This window comes from Strix uralensis, chromosome 9 (genome assembly GCF_047716275.1).
Source record: "Strix uralensis isolate ZFMK-TIS-50842 chromosome 9, bStrUra1, whole genome shotgun sequence".
NCBI classification, from domain to species: domain Eukaryota; kingdom Metazoa; phylum Chordata; class Aves; order Strigiformes; family Strigidae; genus Strix; species Strix uralensis.
In genome coordinates this window covers 11,146,679-11,169,858 of record NC_133980.1, presented here as the reverse complement: position 1 = coordinate 11,169,858, position 23,180 = coordinate 11,146,679, and the positions used below count along the sequence as shown (strand labels likewise).

Here is a 23,180-nt window from a genome sequence, read left to right as displayed (position 1 = left end):
AGGCTGGGCAGGGCTCAGCCCAGGCGCTGTGAGCTCCCCACTGTCCTGCTCCCAACCAAGAATGCCTGTGGGGGGCGGGGGGGACACGTTGAGCGGGTTCGCCTGGGGGTACAGGCGCTGCAGCATGGCCGGGCAGCCCCTGTGCCGGGTGGTTTGGCACAGCAAGGCTTTGGCTGGCGGTGAGCTGAGAGGTTGAGTCACGCTGCTGCCCAGAGTGGTGTCAGGCAGGGCTGCTCTGTGGTGTCTGTGTATCCAGGCCACCGCAGGGCTGGTGGCCTCCTGGGGGTGGCAGAAACCCGAAGAGGGGGGGTATAGGGTAGGGCCGTGCCCCAGCATGTGCTGGCACCCTCCTTGTGGGCCTCCAGCATGGGGGATACATTCCCTGCCCTGGGCACCCATGGGGACAGGGAGGAACGGGTGGCTGCAGGTCCCTCTCTAGCTGTTCCTGTCCCCAGCCGGCTGCCGGGCCCCAGGGAACGAGGCGAGCAGTCTCTGGGAGCACGGGCACCCCCCGCCCTCCCCGGCCCACGCACCCACTCGCGCCAGCAGCTCTTGGCACGCGGGGAACTGTGTTCCTGGCAGCCCAGCCCTCTTCCATCTGGTATTTATCTCCTTCCCGAAATCCCTCCTGCTGCGGGGGGGATGCCCGGTTCTGGGGGGGGGGGGGACCCAGGCCCCACTGCTCACTCTGCAGCGTGGCAGTCACAGTGCTGGCACAGGGAAGAGACTAGGCTGAGAGACTGACGGGGCGGGGGGGGGAGGCCAAAAAGGCACATGGGTCCCAGGAGGTTTCATTGGGTGCTCTGGGGCATCGTGGCTAGCTGCGGGCCCGGGGGCAATGCCACAGGGGCACTTTGCCCCAAGCGAGCTCCCAGCCCCAAGCTGGCAGCAGTGGGGGCTGCTGCTCTGGGGAGGGGGGACATCACCCCCCCCTCAACCCCAAAGCTGCTGCCTGGCTGCCAGTGGCCTGCCAGCGCTGCCCCCCACCCCCAATCCTGGGTGCCCCAAAGCCGCAGGAGCCAGGAGAGCCCGTGGGTTGCCTGGGCAACTGCAGCCAGGCAGGGATGGGGAGCGGTCCAGGGGAGCAGTTGCCATGGAGACCGGAGGAGCGGGTTGCCTTGGCAACAGTCCTGTTCCCTCCACCCTCACCCTCCCCAGCCCTTCAGGGCTGTATCCTGAGGTGTACCCTGGCCGGGGGTCCCCTGCCCACCGCGGGGGACTCTGCACCTGGGGCAGCTCCCTGGGTGGGGAGGGAGGCACCACCCCCCTCCCAGGGGAGAGCCTCGACTCCCAGCGCATCCCCCCAGCCCCCCCCCACTTAACGGCGTAAAGGAAGAGGCAAGGCCGAGCTCAGCTCCTTGGCTTTATCACGCCACACACCACTGCAAGCCGCTCCCGCACCCGGTCCTGGCCGGGAGGCGGGCAGGAAAGCTGGGTGCAGCGGGGGCCAGAGGCATGAGCAGGCTCCGGACACCCCAGGGCTGTCCTCCCACTCCAGGAGAGCAGGGACCCCACAGAGAGGGTCAGAGGGACGCTGTCTCCCTCCCCACGTGGCAGAGCAGCTGGCGAAGGGGCACGCTTCATTGCCACCAGCCCCTGGGTGCTGCAGCACAGTCTGGGCAGTGGCTACAGGCACACGGATTGGGGAGGTGGAAGGACAACAGTGGCACCAAAGTGTGCCACTGTGGCGGCTGGGGGGGGCGGGGTTGGGTCTCTGTCACCCCACCTTGCCCACTGTGTCCCACCAGCCCTGGTCTTGCCCCTGCCATTCTCCCCATAAAGCCACACGCTGGGAAAGCAAAACAAGGGAAAAGACCCATGTGGCTTTGGGGGGGTGTCAGGGCTGGGAAGAGGACACGGGTCAAACAGCCACCAGCCGAAGGAGAACTCTGGCATGGGGCAGGGGACTTGTCTCAGGTACTGAGTACATTTCCCCCAAGCCTTCATGTTCAGGGGAAAGACAGACTGGCAGACAAAGGGAGGATGAGGAGGCTATAACTCTCCTGCTCTCCCAAAAACAGACAGGGGGAACACACCATGACACCCCCCCACCCCCCCCAACAAGACTCACGCAGCTGCACGCGAGGGGACAGCTGAGATTTCTGCAGGCTCTTGGCTTGGCTCGTGCTGCCCCTCCCTGAGCACCCCCCAGGTGCTCTCAGGCCTGGTAGAGGGGCACCACACGGTCGATGGGCCCCCGGCAGATGGGGCAGAGGCGGCTGGGCAAGGCCTGGAAACAGCGGAAGCAGCAGCAGATGTGGCCGCAGCCAAGAAGGACACACTCGCGGGGCCGTGTCAGGCAGATCACGCAGGAGTCCTCGGGCTCCCCATCCCCAGCCTCCTCGTCGTCCAGCTCCTTGTCCTCACGCTGCTGCTTGAGGCGGGCGCGGCGGTAGGCACGGCACAGGGCGTGCAGGAGGACGGCCAGGCCCGCCGCAGCACACAGCATGGCCGCTCCTTTCCAGAGCCCGCTGGCCGACTCCAGCTCCGTCAGCACCGTCTGCCAGTCCCCCAGGCACAGGAAATACTCGCCCCCCCGGGCCGGCGGCTGGAGGTGCAGGGAGCCGTCGGGGTGCAGAGCCAGCTCCCCGATGCCTGTCAGCCCAGCCCCCACCCGCAGCATCTCCTCGGTCTCCAGGATGCCCTTGGGCTTCTCCCCACTCAAGTACTGGCCCAGCAGGTCGCGGAAGCCGTGGGCTGGCTGCTGGAACCGCTCATACACTGTCTCCAGCGGCAGGCAGACAGCTTGGAGCGGGCTCTCCACGCTCACCTGTGTCACCGCCTGGGTGTCTGGCGAGGCCAGCAAGAAGGGGACGGTGTAGACCTGCTCCGAGAGCACCCGCTCACTCTCGCTCCTGCAAGAGGAGAGTGCAACGCTGGGATGTGGACAACGCGGAGGAACTCTGAGCTCCTGGGGCTGAGCTGAGGGTAGGGACTAAAGCCTTTAACCGAGACACTTTCTGCCTCTCAAGTGGCCCCAGAGGACGGGGGTCTGGACCCACCCACTGGTGCAAGCCCATCCCTGCTGTCCCCTCCCACCGCTCACCAGCTCCGGGCCAAGCTGTTCCAGATCAGCCGATGCTCTTTCAGAAGCAGTTTCTGGATGACGCCCTGCAGCCCCTCATGGTAATGGCTGGTCAGCGCAGCCTTGGCTGGCAGCACTATGCCTAAGGACCAAGGGATGCATCACTGCTGAAGGAGAGCCCGGCCCCTGTTCCGGGTGTGAGGCCACAGGGTCTCCTTACCTTCCAGAGCAACGTAAGGCAGGCACCTCCCATCAGCCGCTGACACCAGTGCTGGTAAATTGTCATCAACCTGGAGCTTTGGGGCCTCCTGGAAGAGCAGGGACTAAGTGTGAACATGGGCAGGGGGAGACGGGCTGGCAGGCAGAGGGTAGGTCATGCATGGCTTTGTGGGGATCTCTGGCAGGATGTGACCTGCTTGGTCCTGAGCATCGTGACATTGGCAGAGGGTGCAGCAGGCTGCAGTCATCAGCGGGGTGCACCCAAATCAAAGGCTCTTGGCCAGGCAGTGTAGGGCAGCGGGGAAGGGACAGTGGGCAGGAGAGAGCATCTGAGGGATGGGGCTACCTGTATGTGTGCCACGACCCTGGCTTTCTTCCTGTACAGGTAGTAGAAGAGGCCGGAGAAGGCGAGGCTGGAGCCCAGACACAGCAGCTCCCCAGGCGTGATGGGCGATGCGTCCATGGTGCCAGGCTCAGGCAGCACGCCTGCAAGGTGAACGTGGTGCCTGGGGGACAGTGCCGTGTCAGCCCAGGGGCAGAGATGTCCCAGCGCCCCTGTCCCCAGGGCAGGGACATCCCACTGACCCTGTCCCCAGGGCGCTGCCGCCCTAGGCCAAACCTGCCCATGGCCCCGGCTGGGGGCAGTTCAGCACCAGCACCCGCAGGCGCCCGGCAGCCCCAGCCCGACGCAGCACCCCTTGCCCAGCCTGGGTCTGACCCTGCACCCAGGATCGGGCCGAGGCCCAGCCCCCCTGACCCAGCCCGGGCCCTGCACCCAGGGTCCCACCTAGGCCCGGCACCCCCAGTTCGGGCTTAGCACCCCCGATCTGGCTCGGACCCAGGCCCGGCCCGGCCCCGCCGCTGCCGCTCGCGCCGGCGCGGCCCCGCTGCCCCCCGCTGCCCTCCGAGGCCGGAGGCGCCCAGGCCCGGACCCTGGCCCCGCCGCGCTGCCTGCTGGGAAATGGAGTGCGGCCCCGCGGCGCGGCGGCGGGGCGAGCGCGGGCCGGAACTACAGCTCCCAGCGTGCCTCGCGCCGAACTACAGCTCCCGTCGGGCCTTGCGCCCGCCGCCGACCGCACTACAACTCCCGGCGGACTTTGCGAGACCCCCCCCCCCACACACACACCCCCCGCGGGGTCCCAGTACAGAGGCGGGGGTGCAGGGGGGACCCCGGTATGGGGCTGGGGGCGCGGTGTGCGGGGACGTCCCGGCCGGGGCACAGGCTCCAGGCGCTCTGCGGAAAGGGCTTGTCCATGGCCTGGCCCCAGGGCAGGATGGGGTCACCCCTGCTGTCACCCCCACCTGGGGGGGCAGTGGGCCCCCTTGGCTGGTCTTTCCACGGGGGGGACCCCCACGCCGCTGGGGATGAGTCGGGGCTGCGGGGCTGTCCCAGCCCGGCTCCTGCCTTCCTGTCGCCCCAGCCTCACCCAGAGCCACCCTCGGTGTCCCCCAGCCACCCCGCTCGGTGCCAGCTGGCAGCACAGCCCCCCCATGCCTGTGCTCAGGGGTGACCCGTCCCCCCGACCCTGGCTGAGGGTCAGCCCTGCGGCTGCCGTTCTCCTTCCCCGCATGTCTGCGCCTCTCCCTCTGTCCCTCAAGACATCTCATCTCCTGCTCCCCCTCCCTGGGTCCCTCGGGATTTCTCATCTCCTGCTCCCATCCCTTGGGATGTCTCATCTCCCACATGTCCCCTGGATCCTGAGTCACCCCCTCCCACTCCAGATTCCACCTCTCCCCGTGCCGCGACACCACCAAGGACCTGGAGCCGATGGAGTAAGTGGAAACTGCTTTTAATCGTTAAATAAATTCAGCGACAGCCACCCACAGCTGAAGGCACCAGAGTCCCCGCTGCCGCCCGCTGGTCCCAGCAGAAGTGGATGGGGAAGCCAAGCCGGATCGGGAGGGGGCAAGGGAAGAGCAGAGCCGGGTGGCCCGCAGCCTCCTTCTCCGGCAGGCTGGGGGGCAGGAGCGGGGAGGGGGCAGCTCGGCTCTAGTGCTCTCCCTGGGACCCTTCTGACCTGCCCATCTTGGGGGGAATGCGGCACTGGGGGGGCTGAGCCGTGCCCGTGTCTAGCACATCAGGGTTGGGGGGCAGAGCTGTGTTTTGGGGGTGCTACGGCTTCTCTGCCGGCAGTTCCCGGCCCCAAGCTGTGGATGGGGGCTGCAGTGGGTGCCCGGTGTGGGGCCGTATGTGCTGGGGAGGGGGGCAGAGGTGGGGCGAGGTGGCGTGCGGTGTGTGCACAGGGCGGGACGGAAGGTGACCTGGGGGGTGGCCCCACTCTCTGCTCATGGGCCAGCTCCAGCAGCCAGCAAGGGCTGAGAGCTGAGCACTGTCCCCTCTGTCCCCAGGACCCTCCCCATCCCTACCACACCTCACAGTGCTTGCCGGGGTTCATGGGGGAGCCCAGGGGGCAGCCGAAATGTTCGACAAAGTCCCGGGAGTTGCTGAGGGTGCCGATGACGCGATACTTGTCAGGGCTGTGGGGGTCAGTCACCAGCCCTTCGTGGGAGCTCTCAGGTGTCCGGACGGAGCACCATACCTGCCGGAGGGGGAGCAGCCTCAGGGATGGGGGGCAGAGCCCTCCCTGGGCAGGATGGAGGACTGTGAAGTGGCTCCAAGGGTCCGGGGAGGGATGGGGAACCCACCATCCCGCGAAGCCCTACCTGCGCGAAGCCCACGAAGAAAAGCTGGTGGTTGGTGAGCCCCAGCGCTGGCAGGCGCTTCTCCTCCCCATTCTTCTGCAGCCAGGATTTGTACGCCTGTGGGAGAGGTGTCCTGAAGCCTCGGGGAGGGACAGACAGGCACGGGGGTCCACGTCCCCTCAGGATGGCGGCACTCACGTTGTAGGCTGCCTTGAGCCCGCCGTTGTCAGCGATGTTCTCGCCCAGCGTCTGCCGGCCATTGACCTTCTCGCGGTGGACGGTGTAGCGGCCGTACTGCTCTGTCATGCACGCCGTCCGGTTCTTGAAGGCCTCCAGGGAGGAGTTTTGCCACCACGGCCGCAGGTTGCCCTCCTTGTCGTACTCCCGTCCTGCGGGACCGAGCCATGGGGTGGGACCAGGGGATGCCAGCCCCCTGCAGACCCCCTGCTGCAGGGGGTCCCAAAGCAAGGTGGGGTGCAGTGGGGACAGCCCCAGGGGACACCGGGGGACCTGGCGCCTTGTGTCCATGCCCAGGGGAGATGGTGTCTCCCAGCCCTTGCTCCAGGGGGGGCTCCCGCTGGGGCTCAGCCATGCACTTGGGTCCCCAGCCATCCCCTGGTGCATCCCCGCTGTCCCAAGCTGGATTTGTCACCCCAAATTCCCCCATCGACCCCATCTCGGCTCCGGGGCTGTGGTGAAGGCGCAAAGCAGAGTGGATGCGAGAGGGACCCGTCCCGTGCCCCACAGGGAGGAGGATGAGAAGGGGGCCGGGGCTGCAGACACCGTGTCCTCACCAAGCGGATGGAGCGAAAGCTGCACAGAGAAGCCGGGGGGAGGTATCGGCGGGTGCCACCTGGGGAGACAGGACGATAGAAGGGGGGGGTGGCCAGGGGGGCACGAGCACGCATGATGCAATGGATGGCAAAGCGGGACCCCCCCCGTGCCCACAGCACCCCCTCCCCACGCTGAGGCCAGCGGGCTGGTGCGGGGCCTGGTGGTGGGGGTGGGAAGATGATGGGGCCAGCGCTGCCCACGGGCTCTCACCTTGGTCGTCAAACGCATGGGTCAGCTCGTGCCCCATCACCACACCGATGCCGCCGAAATTAAGGGCTCTGTGGGGCCACAGGAGAGAACCAGGTAAGTGCGGGGGGACGATGCTGTTGCAGCCTGACCCTGGCCCGGGGACCCTCTTGGCAGCCTGGGCACCCTGACTGTGTCCAGGAGCACCCGGAGAGACTCTGCACTGGTTGGCACCCATCGGGGAATGAGTCCTGTTGGGGACACTGGTGGCCTCACGGGGACTTTGCAGCCTGTCTTGGCTGCAGGATGTAAAGCCTCGAGGGACCCTCAAGCCCCCCAGGGCTTTGCTTCGTGACTGTGGGGGGCTCTGTGGGGTGCTGCCCCTGATGCAGCCCATGGCTGCCCGCCCCCGAGGGATGCCCCCCATCCCCACACCAGGCTCACTTGGGGTGGTTGCGGGCGTAGAAGGGAGCCTGCAGGATGCCGGCAGGGAAGACGATCCCGTTCTTGGTGGGCAGGTAGTAGGCGTTGACGGTCTGCGGGGTCATGCTCCACCTGGGGCAGGGAGGTGGGACAGGGGACAGGCAGGGATGTGTGCCCTCTCCCCCCAACCCTGCCACCCTCCTGTGCCATCTCCTACCGCAGTTCCCCCGTGCTGCCCTGCCCGGGACCGGCACTGCTGCCCCCACCCCGTGACCAAGGGACCCTGTCCCAGGGACAAGCCAGAGCCACCACAGGTGACCTACAACGCTGTGCTACCCCATGGGGGGACCTTCCCCCCGGTGAACCAGTGCCACCCAGGCCATGCTGGGGACACTGCAGTGACACTGTGCCAGTGTCATATCCTCTGCTCCCCCCCCAACCCTGGGCCCTCCTCCTTACTGGTCACGGTTGGGGGGTTTCCGGAGCTGGTCAGCCATCACTTTGGCAGAGAAGTTGTAGAAGTTGAGCATGTTCTGGAAGAAAGAGTCCTCCGAGACCTCGTACTGGTGAGGAAGAGGAGGGATGAAGAGGGGTCCACCGGGGTGGTTCCCCCCACCCCAGCCAGGATGCGCTCGGTACTGGGGTGGCTTCATATAACACCCCATCCGAAATGCATCCCCCAAATAGGGACATCGTCCCATGGGGCCCCCCAGGGCTTGGTGTGAGCAGGGTCCAGACCCCCTTCCCACAAGCCGGGTGCCCCCCTACCCCGTCATAGACATCGTCCAGCTCCTTGTTGTCCAGGATGAAATCAGGGAAACCGATCATGTCGTAGATGGCATCCGCCTGTGTGGGGAGAGGCCCCAGCAGTGAGATGGGGGTGGGGGGGCTTACTGGGATGGGGGAGGTCTCCCACCTTCTCCCCTCCCCGGGGTCACCTTCTCCTTCGCAGCCTGCCTGGTCTTCTCATCCATCCAGTCCAACTGGTCCAGGGACACCTCGAAGGCTGCCCGGATCTCACTGATCATCTCCTCAGCCTGGGGAGGGGAGGGAATGAAGCCCCCCTGCCCCCTGCAGCCCCTTGGGCAGGGAGAGGGTGGGCAGGATGCAACCTCCCCAGGGCTGGGGGTCCCATTTTCCTGCTCCTTGCCTTCCAGCCCTGAGGTTTGGGGGGGAAACTGGGGGTCCTACTGACTGTGATGGGGAGGGGACAGGGGCAGAAGTGTCCTCACAATGGCCTTGCTGTCCCGGTCGAAGGTGGCTTTGACGAAGAGGGAGCCCAGGGCAAAGCCCAGCGTGTCATCTGTGTTGGAGATGCAGGTCTGCCAGCGGGGAGTGCAGGACTGTGGGAGCAAGACAGGGGTCCGTGAGACCCCCAGCCCCCTCCCCTGCTCTCTTCCCTTCCCCCAGCCCAGCTCTGCCCCCTCCCCAGGGGGTAAATGCTCAGCAGCTAAACCCCCATCCCGAAAGATGATCCCTGGGTTCCCTCTGCAGCATCCAGCGCTCAGCATCCCAAGGGCATCCCAAGGGCAGATGTGATCCTGGCTGCTTCCAGGCAGAGGGGGCTGGTCCTGGGCCCCCCGTTACCTTCCTGGTGCCATAGAGTGTCTCCAGCAGCCTTTCCTGGGCTGTCTCAAAGCGCTGGTCCAGGCTGGAGGCCGTCTTCTGCACCAGGTTCCAGATCAAGTAGTTGTTCAGGATGCTGTGGGGGCAGGGAGATGCTGCGGCTCACCAGGATCCATGGGGATACCCCAGCCTCCAAGCCACCAGTGAGCCCAAAACACGCCCCTGCCATGGGGGCAGCTGCAAATCGGATACAGCCGGGGGCTTGCGGGCTCCTCACCTCCTGTCGGTGCCGTTGATGAGGTCAGAGACCTGCTGGAGGTAGGTGTCCCCGTACACCACCACGGGCTCCGTGTCCGCCAGCTCCAGCGGGGCCAGGGCGTAGGACAGGTAATCCAGCCAGTCGATGGAGGGGGCCAGGGTCTGGAGGGGACATGTGGCCGTGGCACCCAGGTGTTTGGCACAGCTCTGCCCCATCCTGCCTGACATGGGGGGATCCCCCGGGCCAGGGGCTGTGCTCCCTGAGAAGGTCCCAAGGTCCCTCATCACTCCAGACCCCTTCTCTGCACCCAAGCTCCCTTCCTGTGGCTCCCCGCTGCTCTCAATGCTGCAGGACAAGGAGGGGACCCCAGGACCCCCCTTGCAGGGTGGCAGCTCCCTGCAAATCCTAACAATTGAGGGGATAAGGACCTCACTCAGGTACCCAGCTCATGTCCCAGAACAGATGTCGCTGCTCGGGGTGTCCTGGGGCGGGGGGGCAGCAGTGGGCACAGACCCCTCAGTATCCCAGTGGATGACCCTCCCTTGCACCCCCAGAGGGTTTCCCCAGGCTCTGCCGGGCCGTGCCCACCTGCAGCTCAGTGACGCTCATCTTGTGGTAGATCTTCTCGTCATCCCGCCGCTCAGCCTGGGGCACGGTGATGTTGGCCAGCTGGGTTTCGAAGTCCAGCACCTGCTGCATCTGGAGGCGGGTGGGCTCCGGGGCACCCCCCAGCAGCGTGCCCAGCTCCACCATGTAGTCCAGGTACGCTGCCAGGACCTGGTGGGACCCCGAGCCCTAGGCTCAGCGCCAGCCGCAGCTCATCCCACCTCCCCGGGGGGGGTCCGACCTGCTGCCTGGGCATCATGCCGCCCAAAGGGCAGGGGCAGGTGCCAGGTGTACCCCAGTGCTGCTCGCACCCCGTTGCCGTGGGTTTCCCACGATTGCTGCCGGCAGCGTGCCCAGCACCCAGCCTCACCCTCTCGTTGGCGGTCTTGTTCAAATAGTAATCCCGGGATGGGAGGAAAAGCCCCGACTGGTCCACCTGGGGGGAGAGAGGGGCAGCATGGGCAGCCCAGTGCCCCCCCGGTGCCCACCGCCCCTCGGTGCCAAGGTGCCAACCTGGATGACGTTGCTGTTGGAGCTCTTGGAGTCTGCACCCACGTACACCGTGAAGAAGGGGGTTGCCCGGTATGTGCCTGACACCATCTTGAGTACCTCCATGAAGCTGGTCTGGTTCCAAGAGCCGGTGATGTTCCACCCCCCGATCTGCCGGCAGACGGACCTGGCGCCTCAGGAGGGATGGGGTCCGTCCCCGAGAGCTGCCCCCTCCCCGGTTATGTGAAGAGCCGAGCGGGAGACAAGCTGAGCCCTGACAGCTTGGCTCACATGTGGATGGCCGCCCACCTTGTCGATGAGTTCCATGAGGGGCTGGGAGCCCAGCTCCTCTATCCTCTGCTCCTTGAGGCAGGACAGGTAGTACCGCTGCGTCTTCCGCTCCGCCTCGCTGCTGGAGTTGAAGGTGGCGTTCTCTGCGGGAGGCTGCGGGTCAGCCCGAGGGACGCCGGGGCTCTGCCCGCCTGTGCCTGAAGGTCATCCCCCCCCCGGTGGCCATGAGCCCCCCAGTGCCCACCTAGGAGATGCTTCATGATGGCCTGGTTCTGGTCCCAGATGCTGTTGAAGGTGCTCCACTTGGAGCGCCCGTTGGGCAGCGGGTTCCTCTTGATCCAGCCCCCGCACGAGTACTGGTAGAAGTCCTGGCATGGGTTTGTCTCCACATCCAGGGCCTCCAGGATCTTGCTGGCCACCCGGATGCAGGCATCAGTCAGGCACGTGCTGTGAGAGGGATCTGGCAGGGAAGGCATGCCCGGGGCTGTGCGCGTGTGCCAGGGGAAACCGAGGCACGGAACGGGGCCAAGCCCTGCCTGCACCCCGGGGTGGGCAGAGCTCCCGGAGCAGGAGCTGACCCATCCCTCCCCATCCTGCTGTGTCCCCCTCAGGTGTGGGGACACCACCGCCACCCCGGCAGGGCTGCAGGGCCCCCTCCCTACCTCTTCGGTACTGGATGGCCAGGGCGACGATGGCGACGCTGAGCAGCAGGGCCAGGGAGACAGCGACGGCGCAGAGCACCAGCTCCAGCTGGCTGCGCGAGGCCAGGCGGCTCAGCAGTGGCCCTGGCCCCTTCCGAAACCCCACCTGGGCAGGAGCAGCACCTGCCATCGCACCACGGGAGGGACCGAACCTCGCTGCTCCCCCTTCCCTCCCCCACCACTCCCCAGTGCCTGGCTTGGCTGCATGACAAGGTGGGGACCGGGGCATCCCTCTGCGGGTGCCCAGGGCACCAGCCCCGGCAAGCCAGCAGTGGGTGCTGGCAGCCCCCGCAGCCACAAGGAAGGATGATGGCCCGGGCACACTTTCTGCCGCATTTTGGCTGCCTCCCAGCACATCCCTGGGGACAGCCAGGGCTGGCTTGGCTCCCAGCCCTGTTCCTGCTGCCCACCCGGCTGCAGGCAGGCTCTGGCTGAGGGTGAGGGTGAGGAGGGGGCCCAGGGAGGATAGAGAGGGGAAGGATGGGGGGGGTGCCGAGGCAGACCTCACCTCCACACTGTCGGGAGAGGCGCTGCCGTCCCCTGCCGGCTCTGGCCCCTCGTCATCCTGCAGCGTGGCACGCTTGTAGTCGGGCATCTGTCGAGGGAGGGAGCAGGCTGGGATGGGGGCATGGGGGTGGCTGCCCCCCACTCTGCCACACCCTCCAGCTCTTACGGCGAGGGCTGGTGCCCAGTCAGTGGGGGCACAGAGGGGCTGGGGCAGCCCCTGACCCCCTTCGACGCACCTGGGCCTCCCCCTTTGGCTGTCCCCAGCCCCGGGTGGCCCCGGGGAGCACGGGGAGAGCTGTTGATGGGGCGCCTGGGGGCTGGCACCGGAGCATCCCTCCATGTCGCCATGGCAGCCGTAGCATCAGCCCTGCCGACAGGTGCCACATCGCCACGGAGACATGGTCCCCGTTGCCAGGCAACCGTTGCCTAGTTCTGCTGCCTCGCCCCTCCTCCCCCGCCTGGAACTTTCCATGCAGATGTGCACCGGTCCGAAACATCTGGAAGCACTTCCCGCCCCATCCCGGCCCTGGGGGTACCCAGGGTGCAGGGCTGAGCCTGTGTGGGCAGAGTGTGCGGGGGGAGAGGGGGCACAACCAGGGGTGTCAGCTGGCAGGGCAGGACCCCTTCACTCCTGGCCTTGTGGGGCAGCCTGGCAGGGGCTACTTGCACCGACCCAGCCATGAGGGCTGCCAAGGACTCAGCCAAGAGGGAGATGGTGGAGCTGAGCCAGCAGCTTTGGGGGGGTGGGGAATGAGATGGAAGAAAAAGCTGGAGGCTTTGGTGGAAGAGAATCAGCAATGCTGCTGGTCACAAGCCATCCTTAGGTTTCAGAGTTAACTCCCGGGTGGGTTGCAGCTCACCCCCCTGTCTGTGCTGCAGACTGAGGTTGATGCCCTGGGGCTGCCTATGGAGCTGGTGTTGGGGACCAGGAAGGAGCTGGGGTGGGAAGGATGATGAGCAGGGGGTGAAGCAGAGCAAGTACCCCGTGCCCAGCTCTGCCCACTGCCACACCACTGGGACAGGGAGGGGGCTTCACCAAGCGCTGCCGTGGCCGGAGGGCGTGGGGCTGGGATCGACAGTTGGCAGGACCCCCCCGCCGGGGCGGGTGCCCGGGAGCTGCTGGCATTAGGAGGGACAGCTCGGCATCCTGTGGGAGCTCAGCCAGTCAGGCACCCCCACAGTCCTGGATCCCCCAACACGCTCCTCTCCCCGCCTGGATGGTCCTTGACCTCCCAGGCACCTGCTGGCAGCACCCCCTCCCTGGCACCTCCTGGCACCCCCAAGGAAGGAGGAGGACCTGGTCCTGGGGCTCCTCCCGCCCCTCCGTGGGGCTGAGACCTGTGGGGACAGGGCCCCCTGCTTCCTCCAGGGGTGCTGCCTTGGGGGGCACCCTACAAGCAGCATCACTGAACCCCAGGTGGGCTTCATGCCGGGGCAGAGCAGGGTCTGTGGGGCCATCTCCAAACCACCCCAGCTCCCTCTGCCCAACCTCAGGCTTTGGGGGGTCCTTCCTCCTCCTTCTTCCCCCCACCATGGGGGACAGGGACCCTCCAGCCACCCAGTTCTTCCAGCCTTGGCCCCACACAGCGCCCTGCATCCCCCAGGCTCTCGCTCCCCCAGGGGCTCCCCCCAGCACCCCCCCCCCCCATCCCTTCCTCCCGCAGGCTCCCGCAGTCCCCCCAGCCCTTCCAGCTCCTTGGGCCCTGCAGCCCCCGGGCTCTCCTCTGCCCCGGCCCCCTCCTGCCCCTCGAGCCGCCCCCTCTTCCCCCCGAGCCGGTGCCCCCCTTGTGTCCCCCCGCGCCTCCTGCCCCACTCCCCGCCCGCTGCCCCCGCCCTGCCCCGCCGCCACCGCCCCGGGCACTCACGGCGTGTCCGAGCTCCTGGAGGGCTACGTTCATCCTGGCCATCCCGGGCCGCCTCCCGCCTAGCTCCGCTCCCCGCCCGGGCCGCGCCGGGCCCCCGCCGCCGCCGCAGCGCCGCCTGCCTCCGCCACCGCCATGGTCCGCACCGGGCGCCGCGCCGCCGCCGGCACCGGCACCGGGAACGGGCAGGGATGGGATAGAGCCGCGGGGGCTGGTACCGGCGGGGCGCGGCCCGCAGACACCGGGTGGGGGCGGCTGGGGCCGGTGCCCCAGGGGTTGGATGGAGCGGGGGGCACCGGTGCCCAGCCCGGTAGCACCGCTCTGCTGCGCCCGGCCCGGCCCCGCCGCCAAGGTGACCGCCGTGCGCACGGGAGGAGCCCGGCACCGGCAGCCGTACCGGCACCCGCACCCTCGCCACTTGGGCTCACACAACAGGCACCGGCGCGCTGGCGGACATACCGGCACCGGGCTTCAGCAGCCGGGGAGGCACACGGGACACCGGGTACCGGCACCGGGACGGTAACAGTGCACAGCCGCAGCCGCCCAGCGCGCCCCGTACCCGGACACACGCTCGGGTGGACGCACACACACACACGCTGACTGACACCCTGCTCCGGTACCCCGAGGCACCCCGAGGTCACCGGCAGGCCCCCGCGCAGTGCACGGTGTGACAGGGTCGTGCACACGCAAGTGTGCACAGCCGCGGCCACCGCGGCGGTGGCGAGCGAAGGGGAGGCCGTGGCTGTGCACAGAGGCTCGCACCCCGCCTCACCGCCTCGCCGATCCCCTGCTACCACCTGCCCGGGACAGCGTGTCACCGCAGGTCACCCGCCCGGTGCCCGGGGCGCTGCCGGGGGGGCAGCCGTGTGCGGGGGGGTGTGCGGGTGCAGGTATCTGGGTAGGGTCCCCCCTCACCCTCTGGGATAGGGGGTGCACAGCTATCATGTGGGTGCCGGGGTGTGCCACGCCTCTGAAGACATCAGTGAGGAGATGCCTGACACCACACCCGCTGCGCGGGGGGTCCCCAGGGAGCACAGCCAGGGGTGCTGCCCCCCGGGGTGGGGGGGAAGATGCCCCCCAGGGTACTGCCCGAGGGGGTGCGTGAGTCGGAGGCACCAGCCTGAACTGCGGTGCTTGGGGGCACACGTGCGCAGGGGGGCGGTGTGTGGAGGGGCACGGGGCTACCCACGGGTGTCCGTGGCGAGTCGGCTCTCCACCGAGCCCGCCCACCTCGGGCAGTGTCACCTCATTTGCTCGGCGCGGGTGGCACCGGTGCTCCGCGCCAGGGTGGCGGAGCGCCGAGTCCCCTTCCCCGAGCGCCAGCGCTCCCCGGCAGCGGTGGCCCCCCCCCACCCTCCGCTGCCGCTGCCGCTGCCGGTGCTCGCCGCTGCGCAGCTTCGCGACCCGCGGTCCCGCCCCGCCCCTCGCCCCGCCCCTCGCCCCGCCCCCGGCGCGCGCCGCCGTCGTCACGGCGGCGTCGGGCGGCGATTGGCGTCGGGCGCGCGCGGCGCGCAGGCGCAGAGCGGCGGGTGCGCGGCGGAGCGGTCATGGACGCGGGCGGCGGCGGCGGGCAGAGCCGGGTGCAGGGCGGCCCCGGGGCGGGCGGCGATGAGAAGCCCACCCCGCCCTGGGGCCGGGACCGCCGGGAGCCGCCCGCGGGGCCCGAGAAGGAGCAGGAGCTGGTGAGCGCTGCCGCGCCGCGGGCTGCAGCTGAGTCACGGTCCGGCAGGGCCCGCGTCACCGGCGGGGCGGGACGTCATCGCGCGTCACGGGGGCGGCCGGCGCTCCTCGGGGGGCGCCTGTGGCGTCGCCGGGGCTCCCTCCGGCGGGGGTGGGCGGGACGTCACCGGCGAGAGGGGGCTCCTTCCGGCGGGGGGGCCGTGACGTCGCTGAAGCGAGGGGCTCCCCGCGGAGGGGGCCGTGACGTCCTGGGGGTGCCCGCGTGACGCAGCAGAGAGGGGGGGGGGCCTCTGGGGGGTGATGTCGCTGGAGTGGGGTGAGGGGGGCCGTGATGCGCCTGTGACAGCGGGGACTATGGGGGTGGCCTCGGCGGCCAGGGTCCCCTTGGGCCGCGGGGGGGCTGCCTCTGGGTAGGGGCTGCTGTCCCCACCGTGTCCTTCTCCGTGGGGTCACGGGAGAGGCGCTCCTCGTGCTGCGGGAACGGGTGGGCTCTTCGGGAAGGGTGTCCCCAGGTGATGGGGGCACTGACCCCCAGCAGCGCTGGGGCAGGATGGTGCCCTGGGGTCACCATGTCCTGGTCCCCCTGCAGCTGGAGGGGACACTTCCATCCCTGTCATAACGGGGGGGTGTCTGTGCTGGGTGCCCTTAACTCTGCTTTCTCCTGTGCGTTTCGGCAGTCAGAGGAAGACAAGCAGCTGCAGGATGAGCTGGAGATGCTGGTGGAGCGCCTGGGGGTAAGTCTGTGCTGTGCCCCTCAGCAAGGAGCTGTGGAGGAGTGAAGCAGCAGAGCCCCAGCCACTACTTAAGTCTGTCTGTCCCTGCTTACGGTTGTTCCCTGTGCAATGGGGATGGAGGGGGGGTGAGTGGGGCCCCTCCTCGTCTGCTGCAGTCTGTCCCCCAGCCTTGCTGCCTGTCTGGCCTGTGCCCAAGGGACCTCTGCCTCCCTCTTGTGTGAGTGGCTTTCTGCCCCACTGTGCTTTCCCTCTCCAGCACTTGGACTGAAGGAGGCAGCCCAGGGTGGGGGGGCTGCTCTGCTCAGAGCCACGGCTGTGTTTGAGGAGGGCTGGCGGGGTGGTGGTGCAAGAACGAGCCTCCTGCTCCCTGACAGGCAGCTTCCTTCTGCAGGAGAAAGATACGTCCCTCTACCGCCCAGCTCTGGAGGAGCTGCGGAGGCAGATCCGCTCTTCCACCACCTCCATGACTTCTGTTCCCAAACCCCTCAAGTTCCTACGGCCCCATTATGGCAAGCTGAAGGAGATCTATGAGAACATGGCTCCGGGAGAGAACAAGGTAAAGGCTCTTGGCCCCACCATCCCACGTGGCTGGCGGGGGCGGTGCTGGGGCAGGTGATTGCAGAGCCCTCTGGACCCCCTGTTCTCACGTCAGCCTTTGTGACTTGCTCTGGTGGATTATAACTTGCCAGGGCTGTGCCTTTGCTGCCTGCGACAGCTTGTGGGTGCAGGGAGGATGTTGTCCCTAGCTGCCCCTGCTTCCCCGTGCCCGGCGTGTATCTGAGCCCCTGGCACTCTTTCCCCAGCGCTTTGCGGCAGATATCATTTCTGTTCTGGCCATGACCATGAGTGGGGAGCGTGAGTGCCTGAAGTACCGGCTGGTGGGCTCCCAGGAGGAGCTGGCATCGTGGGGGCATGAATACGTCAGGTAAGCCTGGGCAGGAGCAGGGCTCGGGGAAGGACAAGGGCTCAGGGGGATTTCCCCAGCGTTTTGACTCTAGCCCGCCTGGGAGATGTCCTGACTTGCTGGGCTTGTGCTCAGCTGCCGCTGTCACACTTGCACATGTGTCACCTCATCCTCTCTCTACAGTGATTTGCTAGCTGCAGAGATCTTGCTGCCATTGCCTCTGTAATCTCTGCACTTAACCCTCTTCCCCCTCTGGGCTTGTCCTCCATAAGCTCTCACAGGAATGTGGGATGCCCATAAACAATACACAGCCCTGGCTAACTGGAAGCAGCTGCTCCCCATCCTTGGGGCTGGGTGAAGCTGTGGTGGTGATGTCCCTCTGTCCCTGCAGGCACTTGGCAGGGGAGGTGGCCAAGGAGTGGCAGGAGATCGATGAAGCTGACAAGGCTCAGAGGGACACGCTCCTCACCCTGGTCAAGGAGATTGTCCCCTACAACATGGCCCACAATGCAGAGCATGAGGCCTGTGACCTGCTCATGGAGATCGAGCAGATGGACATGCTGGAGAAGTACATCGATGACAACGCCTACTCCAAAGTGTGCCTCTACCTGACCAGGTGAGGGGCTCAGCAGGCGGAGGGGGCCTGGTCCCTGGTGGGCCCAGCTTGCCTGATGTGGTCGTCACCCTCGTGTCTGTCTCCTCCTCAAAGCTGTGTAAGCTACGTCCCGGAGCCCGAGAACTCGGCTCTCCTGCGCTGTGCCCTGGGCATCTTCCGCAAGTTCAGCCGCTACCCTGAAGCCCTGCGCCTGGCTCTGATGCTCAATGATGTGGAGCTGGTGGAGGACATTTTCACTTCTTGCAAAGATGTGTAAGCGGAGACTCGTTCCCCGCCCTCTGGGGACTTCGCCTGTCGTGGTGGGGCACGGCTCCCCATCTGGGCAGAGTTGGGTTGGATCCTGCCACCACCGGAGGTATCTGGGAGTTTGGACTGAGACTCTTGTCCCTGAAATCAAGATGGGAAAGAGCGGGCCATCTCTGGGCTGCACTTGTGTGCCTCTGGAGCAGGGCAGGTTGGCTCACCGTTTGGTGAACATGTGTTTGTGCTGGGGCTGGCTGGGGTCTGGGCACTCGTGAAACCTCTCCCCTCTGCACAGAGTTGTCCAGAAGCAGATGGCCTTTATGCTGGGCCGCCACGGGGTCTTCCTGGAGCTGAACGAGGACGTGGAGGAGTACGAGGACCTGACTGAGATCATGTCCAACGTCCAGCTCAACAGCAATTTCCTGGCCTTGGCCAGAGAGGTGCGTGTCCCAGCTGGGAAAAGAGCCCTGGGCTGCCTCCAGCTGTGGCTGCCTTGGCTGCTGGGCTCTGTGACAAGATCTGGGAAGAGATCCTTTATCCTTGTGAGCCTGGCCGGGCACCTCCTGGAGACGTTGCTGTTGTAGGGCAGCTGCCCTGGGGTGTGCTGGCCAGGACGTAACCCCCTTCTCCCTTATCTCTGCAGCTGGACATCATGGAGCCCAAAGTGCCAGATGATATTTACAAAACCCACCTGGAAAATAACAGTAAGGGCTTGTGTCCTGGCCTCTGTCGTCCCTGCCTGTGGGGAGTTCCTGGGGCTGCAAGGCTCCTGTGGGCCGGTGCAGCCAGCTGTGTATCCAGAGGTGGGCAGATGGCCTGCCCGTGGTCTCTGACCTGGTGTGGAGCAGACCCAGCTGACTGCTGTAGATTTGGGCTTCTCCTTCCTGCTGGTGGTGGGACAGGTCCTCATCCTCCCATAGCGTGGGACGGCTGTGCGGTGGAGGGCTGGCAGGGCTGCTCTGGCTGCCCGGCTCACCCTCACATCATTCCTCAGGGTTCGGGGGGAGCGGTTCCCAAGTGGACTCAGCCCGGATGAATTTGGCCTCCTCTTTTGTGAACGGCTTTGTGAACGCTGCGTTTGGACAGGACAAGCTGCTGACGGATGATGGCAATAAATGGTTGTACAAGAACAAGGACCACGGTGAGGGAACCGGCTGGGCAGGGGCTGGAGCTGCCCCTAGGCTTGGGGTCGCTACCCTGTCCCTTTTGGGGGCCTGCTGAAAGCAGGGCTGCAGGGCACGGCTGCCACTGGGCTGCCCCATGTCCCTGGCCACCACCTGCCCCAGGCAGGGCACATCGATTCAGGGCTGATGTGGGCTCTTCTCCCCTGGAACTGCAGGGATGCTGAGTGCTGCAGCCTCCCTGGGCACGATACTGCTGTGGGATGTGGACGGGGGGCTCACGCAGATCGACAAGTACCTGTACTCCTCGGAGGATTACATCAAGGTTGGTGGCACCGATCCCAGCACGGGCTCTACAGCTGTGTGGGGCAGCCCTGCTGCGGGCTGGGTGTGCATCTGGCTTGGGGAATGGTTGACGTTGCCTTGGTCTGCCCTGTGGCTCAGCTCCTGGCCGGAGAGGGGTCAGATGCCCTGCGTGCCAGGTTTCTGAGCAGCTCCCGGCAAGGTGGGGAACTCTTGGGGACTGCAGGAGGCACCCTTGGGGTCCCTTTGTCACAGAGCTACGAGCTTTGGACTGCTCAGCTGGATCCAGAGTGGCATTGCTCACTTGGTATCAACTTGCCCATCCCGGGGAGTGGGTGTAACGTGTGGAGTGATATTAGTCACTGGCTGGCAGGGAGCTTTGTGCGTTGGTAGCTGGTGCGTGACGGTGCTTCTGCCTTGCAGTCGGGAGCCCTCCTGGCCTGTGGCATTGTCAACTCAGGGGTGAGGAACGAGTGTGACCCTGCCCTGGCCCTTCTGTCCGACTATGTCCTCCACAACAGCAACACCATGAGGATCGGAGCCATTTTTGGGTAAGGACCTGCTCCCAGCCTCCCCGTGCTGCGCAGGGGCATGCAGCTCCCCCCTCACGCTCCCCTGGACTCTCCTCCGCAGGCTGGGGCTGGCGTACGCGGGCTCGAACCGTGAGGACGTCCTGACTTTGCTGCTACCTGTGATGGGAGACTCCAAGTCCAGCATGGAGGTAGGGAGTGAGACAGGATTCACCTGGGGTTCCTGCTTCCCCACTCGGTCCCCAGCAGCTCTGGGGAATACAGGGGCTGTTCTGCAGCTGGTTTGGGCTCTGAGAGCAAGGCTACATGTCCCACCTCCGTGCTGTGCCAGAAGAGCACCAGGGTCCCAGTTTTCTTCATCTGAGCTGCTCCCACGATGGGATTGCAGCAGATGTGGGAGGGTCGGAAGCCGTCAGGTGTTCCAAGAGCCCAAATTTTCGCACAAAGTGGGGACTAAGGGTACCCATGCTCTCTTGGGCTGGGCAGCTGTCAGACTGTGCAGGCCTGGCCCCGAGCTGTGGGTCAGCTCCCTCTGTGCTGTCCTCATGTACAATGTCTCCTTCACCAGGTGGCTGGTGTGACCGCCCTGGCCTGTGGGATGATATCGGTGGGCTCCTGCAATGGGGACGTTACCTCAACCATCCTCCAGACCATCATGGAGAAATCAGAGACGGAGCTGAAGGACACGTATGCCCGGTGGTTGCCGCTCGGCCTGGGCTTGAACCACTTGGGTAAGGCTGGGCAGTGCCAGTGGCTCATGAGTTGGGAGGCAGGGTGGGAGCATCCCTCCACCGCTGTCCTTTAACCACCACGCCTTCCTCGACAGGGAAGGGAGAGGCGATTGAGGCCATCTTGGCAGCGCTGGAGGTGGTGTCGGAGCCGTTCCGCAGCTTTGCCAACACGCTGGTGGACATCTGCGCCTATGCGGGTGAGTTGGGCTGACTGAGGTGGGGAAGGCAAGGGTGGGTCCCAGGCACTCTGCCTGCTGATCCTGGCTCTGCGCTCTGTCCCCAGGCTCAGGGAATGTCCTGAAGGTGCAACAACTCCTGCACATCTGCAGTGAGCACTTTGACTCCAAGGAGAAAGAGGAGGACAAGGACAAAAAGGACAAGAAAGAGAAAGAGAAGAAAGAGAGCTCAGCTGACATGGGGGCTCACCAGGTGGGGAAATGTGGGCAGGGACCTGTGTTCCTTGGGCAGGAGCTAGCTTTGGGGGGATCCCTAAGGCCCTTGTGTGATCAGAGCTGGAGGAAAACAGCCCCCAGCAGCATCCACTGCTCTCCCTGTCCCCCTGAGCTCAGGGTGGGGCGCAAGGGCTGTGAGAATTTGAGATTTGGGCTGGGTGCTCCCTGCCTGGCGCTCAGTGCCTGTGTCCCCGCAGGGTGTAGCGGTGTTGGGGATCGCGCTCATTGCCATGGGCGAGGAGATTGGTGCTGAGATGGCTCTGCGCACGTTTGGCCACCTGGTGAGTGACACTGGGGGAACAGCACAGAGCTGGGAATGGAGAATAGAGACTGGGTCTTGCCTCGCATCTCTGTAAACCTCGCTGCCCTTGGTAAGCTGGATCTAACACCCACCTCCCCTCGGTGCAGCTGCGGTATGGGGAGCCCACCCTCCGCCGGGCCGTGCCCCTGGCCCTCGCGCTTATCTCGGTCTCCAACCCCCGGCTCAACATCCTCGACACCCTCAGCAAGTTCTCCCACGACGCTGACCCCGAGGTCTCCTACAACTCCATCTTTGCCATGGGCATGGTGGGCAGTGGTAAGCCTGGGGGACAGCCCGGTTTGGGGCTTGGGGTGCGGAGGGGCGAAGGTGGGAGACCTGAGCCATGTACCCTAATCTCTGCCTGCACCCAGGTACCAACAACGCCCGGCTGGCAGCGATGCTGCGGCAGCTTGCCCAGTACCACGCCAAGGACCCCAACAACCTCTTCATGGTGCGGTTAGCCCAGGTGATGATCCCGCGCTCGCTGCTCGTGGAGGGGAAGGGATGGGCTGGGGTCCCTGCCCTGGGTGTGGGAGGGGAATGGTGTCCCGGGGGTGTCTCCCTCCTGCCGGGCAGGGCTGAGGATCCCAGGCATTACCCCACTGCTCTCTCACGTGTTTCTCTGCCGTACCAGGGCCTGACCCACCTGGGCAAGGGGACACTCACCCTGTGCCCATACCACAGCGATCGCCAGCTCATGAGCCAGGTGGCTGTGGCCGGGCTGCTCACCGTCCTCGTGTCCTTCCTGGATGTGCGCAACAGTGAGTACTGTGGGCTCGGCCCCCCCAGCACCCCTCTGTCCCATGGGGTGGGCACTGCTCAGCCCCATTTCTTCTGTTCCTCCTCCAGTTATCCTGGGCAAGTCCCACTACGTTCTCTATGGCCTCGTTGCTGCCATGCAGCCCCGCATGCTGGTCACCTTCGACGAGGAGCTGCGACCTCTGCCTGTGTCGGTTCGGGTAGGACAGGTAAGGGGTACGCAGAGCCGAGGAGGGGGTGCTACAGTGTCCCTGCCTCTCCCCAGTATTTACCTCGCTCTTCTCTCGCAGGCTGTGGACGTGGTGGGCCAAGCGGGCAAGCCCAAAACCATCACCGGCTTCCAGACACACACGACACCGGTGCTGCTGGCACATGGAGAGCGGGCAGAGCTGGCCACGGAGGAGCACGTGCCCGTGACACCCATCCTGGAGGGATTTGTTATCCTACGAAAGAACCCCAACTATGATGTTTGAGCCGAGGGGGGGCTGGGAGGGGTGGGTAGGTGGTTGGGGGGGCAGGGGGGCGGGAAAAACCTAGTTTGTTTGGTTTTGTTACTGACAGGCAAGGAAATAAACTATGTGAAGACTCTAGTGTGGCTGTGCCCTCCTTGTGGTGGGGCTGTGGGCTGGGCTCAGATCCCCCCGAGGGTACCTGCTGTCCCTGGGGGCTGGGCACAGTGCAGACCCCGAGAAGCAGAGGCTGAACGCAGAGGTGTGGGGTGCCACGGGTGTGCCCAGGGCAGCAGCGTGAGCTGGCAGCGTGCAGCTCTTCTCCCTGCCGCACCAGCCCCTGCCTTGGCCCAGCACTGACTGTCCCCGGCCACAACTGCTCTCTTGGGGGGTCTTGGATGGTGACTCCCAGGCTTCAGCTCCTTGCCCCGGGGTGCTCTGGGCTCTGCCGGGGTCTGGTGCTGCTCCAGAGCTGGCATCAGGGCTAAAATCGGCTAAAAGCGGAAATATTTTTAGGAAAAAGAGGGAAAACCCTGTCCTGTTTCCAAAACCAGCAGGGTGTGTGCCCTGCCCCGAGGGGGTGGCGGGCTCTGGATGGGTGTGGGGTGCTCTGGGTCCCAGGGGGCAGGGGGTGGGTGCAGGGTAGGGGTAAGGGGCCGTGTCCCGTGGGTGCGGGGTGGGTGCGAGTCCCGGGTGAGAGCAGAGGCCAATGGCCGCAGGGTGCGGGTGGGTGCTGCTCCGCGGGG

General features: G+C 66.1%; 3 protein-coding genes across 9 annotated transcripts; 1 reads left to right on the top strand and 2 right to left on the bottom strand.

The window, feature by feature from the left end:
- Nucleotides 1-1,350: 1,350 nt before the first annotated feature.
- LOC141947465 (mitochondrial ubiquitin ligase activator of nfkb 1-A-like) lies at nucleotides 1,351-4,171 on the bottom strand. 2 transcript variants are annotated; one of them, XM_074878643.1, is made up of 5 exons: nucleotides 4,032-4,171; nucleotides 3,591-3,750; nucleotides 3,246-3,333; nucleotides 3,047-3,167; nucleotides 1,351-2,855 (listed from the first exon to the last, which is right to left on the bottom strand). In XM_074878643.1, the coding sequence occupies exons 2-5, from the start codon at nucleotides 3,705-3,707 to the stop codon at nucleotides 2,159-2,161; spliced, it is 1,023 nt and encodes a 340-aa protein (XP_074734744.1). In that variant the 5' UTR covers nucleotides 3,708-3,750; nucleotides 4,032-4,171; the 3' UTR covers nucleotides 1,351-2,158. The 2 variants fall into 2 exon arrangements, with proteins under 2 accessions (XP_074734744.1, XP_074734745.1); XM_074878644.1 differs by having other exon boundaries at nucleotides 3,591-3,730; nucleotides 4,032-4,165.
- Nucleotides 4,172-5,018: 847 nt separating this feature from the next.
- ECE2 (endothelin converting enzyme 2) lies at nucleotides 5,019-13,923 on the bottom strand. 6 transcript variants are annotated; one of them, XM_074878193.1, is made up of 19 exons: nucleotides 13,615-13,923; nucleotides 11,751-11,837; nucleotides 11,204-11,295; nucleotides 10,786-10,988; nucleotides 10,560-10,684; nucleotides 10,275-10,421; nucleotides 10,132-10,197; nucleotides 9,744-9,932; nucleotides 9,174-9,316; nucleotides 8,918-9,032; nucleotides 8,563-8,673; nucleotides 8,269-8,367; nucleotides 8,099-8,176; nucleotides 7,790-7,893; nucleotides 7,352-7,462; nucleotides 6,932-6,999; nucleotides 6,086-6,276; nucleotides 5,909-6,004; nucleotides 5,019-5,784 (listed from the first exon to the last, which is right to left on the bottom strand). In XM_074878193.1, exons 1-19 carry the CDS (start codon nucleotides 13,654-13,656, stop codon nucleotides 5,608-5,610), a joined length of 2,244 nt encoding a protein of 747 aa, XP_074734294.1. In that variant the 5' UTR covers nucleotides 13,657-13,923; the 3' UTR covers nucleotides 5,019-5,607. The 6 variants fall into 6 exon arrangements, 5 of the variants coding, with proteins under 5 accessions (XP_074734294.1, XP_074734293.1, XP_074734292.1 ...); XM_074878192.1 differs by having other exon boundaries at nucleotides 10,786-11,001; nucleotides 11,204-11,291; nucleotides 13,615-13,922; XM_074878191.1 differs by having other exon boundaries at nucleotides 10,786-11,001; nucleotides 11,204-11,348; nucleotides 13,615-13,921.
- A 1,201-nt stretch (nucleotides 13,924-15,124) lies between these two features.
- Nucleotides 15,125-22,468, top strand: PSMD2 (proteasome 26S subunit ubiquitin receptor, non-ATPase 2). The gene is made up of 21 exons (XM_074878642.1): nucleotides 15,125-15,293; nucleotides 15,969-16,025; nucleotides 16,417-16,581; nucleotides 16,829-16,950; nucleotides 17,321-17,545; nucleotides 17,639-17,797; nucleotides 18,084-18,228; nucleotides 18,432-18,492; nucleotides 18,783-18,929; nucleotides 19,128-19,234; nucleotides 19,636-19,763; nucleotides 19,846-19,933; nucleotides 20,311-20,473; nucleotides 20,569-20,670; nucleotides 20,757-20,902; nucleotides 21,123-21,206; nucleotides 21,334-21,502; nucleotides 21,598-21,692; nucleotides 21,861-21,987; nucleotides 22,076-22,194; nucleotides 22,276-22,468. Exons 1-21 carry the CDS (start codon nucleotides 15,159-15,161, stop codon nucleotides 22,456-22,458), a joined length of 2,727 nt encoding a protein of 908 aa, XP_074734743.1. The 5' UTR covers nucleotides 15,125-15,158; the 3' UTR covers nucleotides 22,459-22,468.
- Nucleotides 22,469-23,180: the final 712 nt, after the last annotated feature.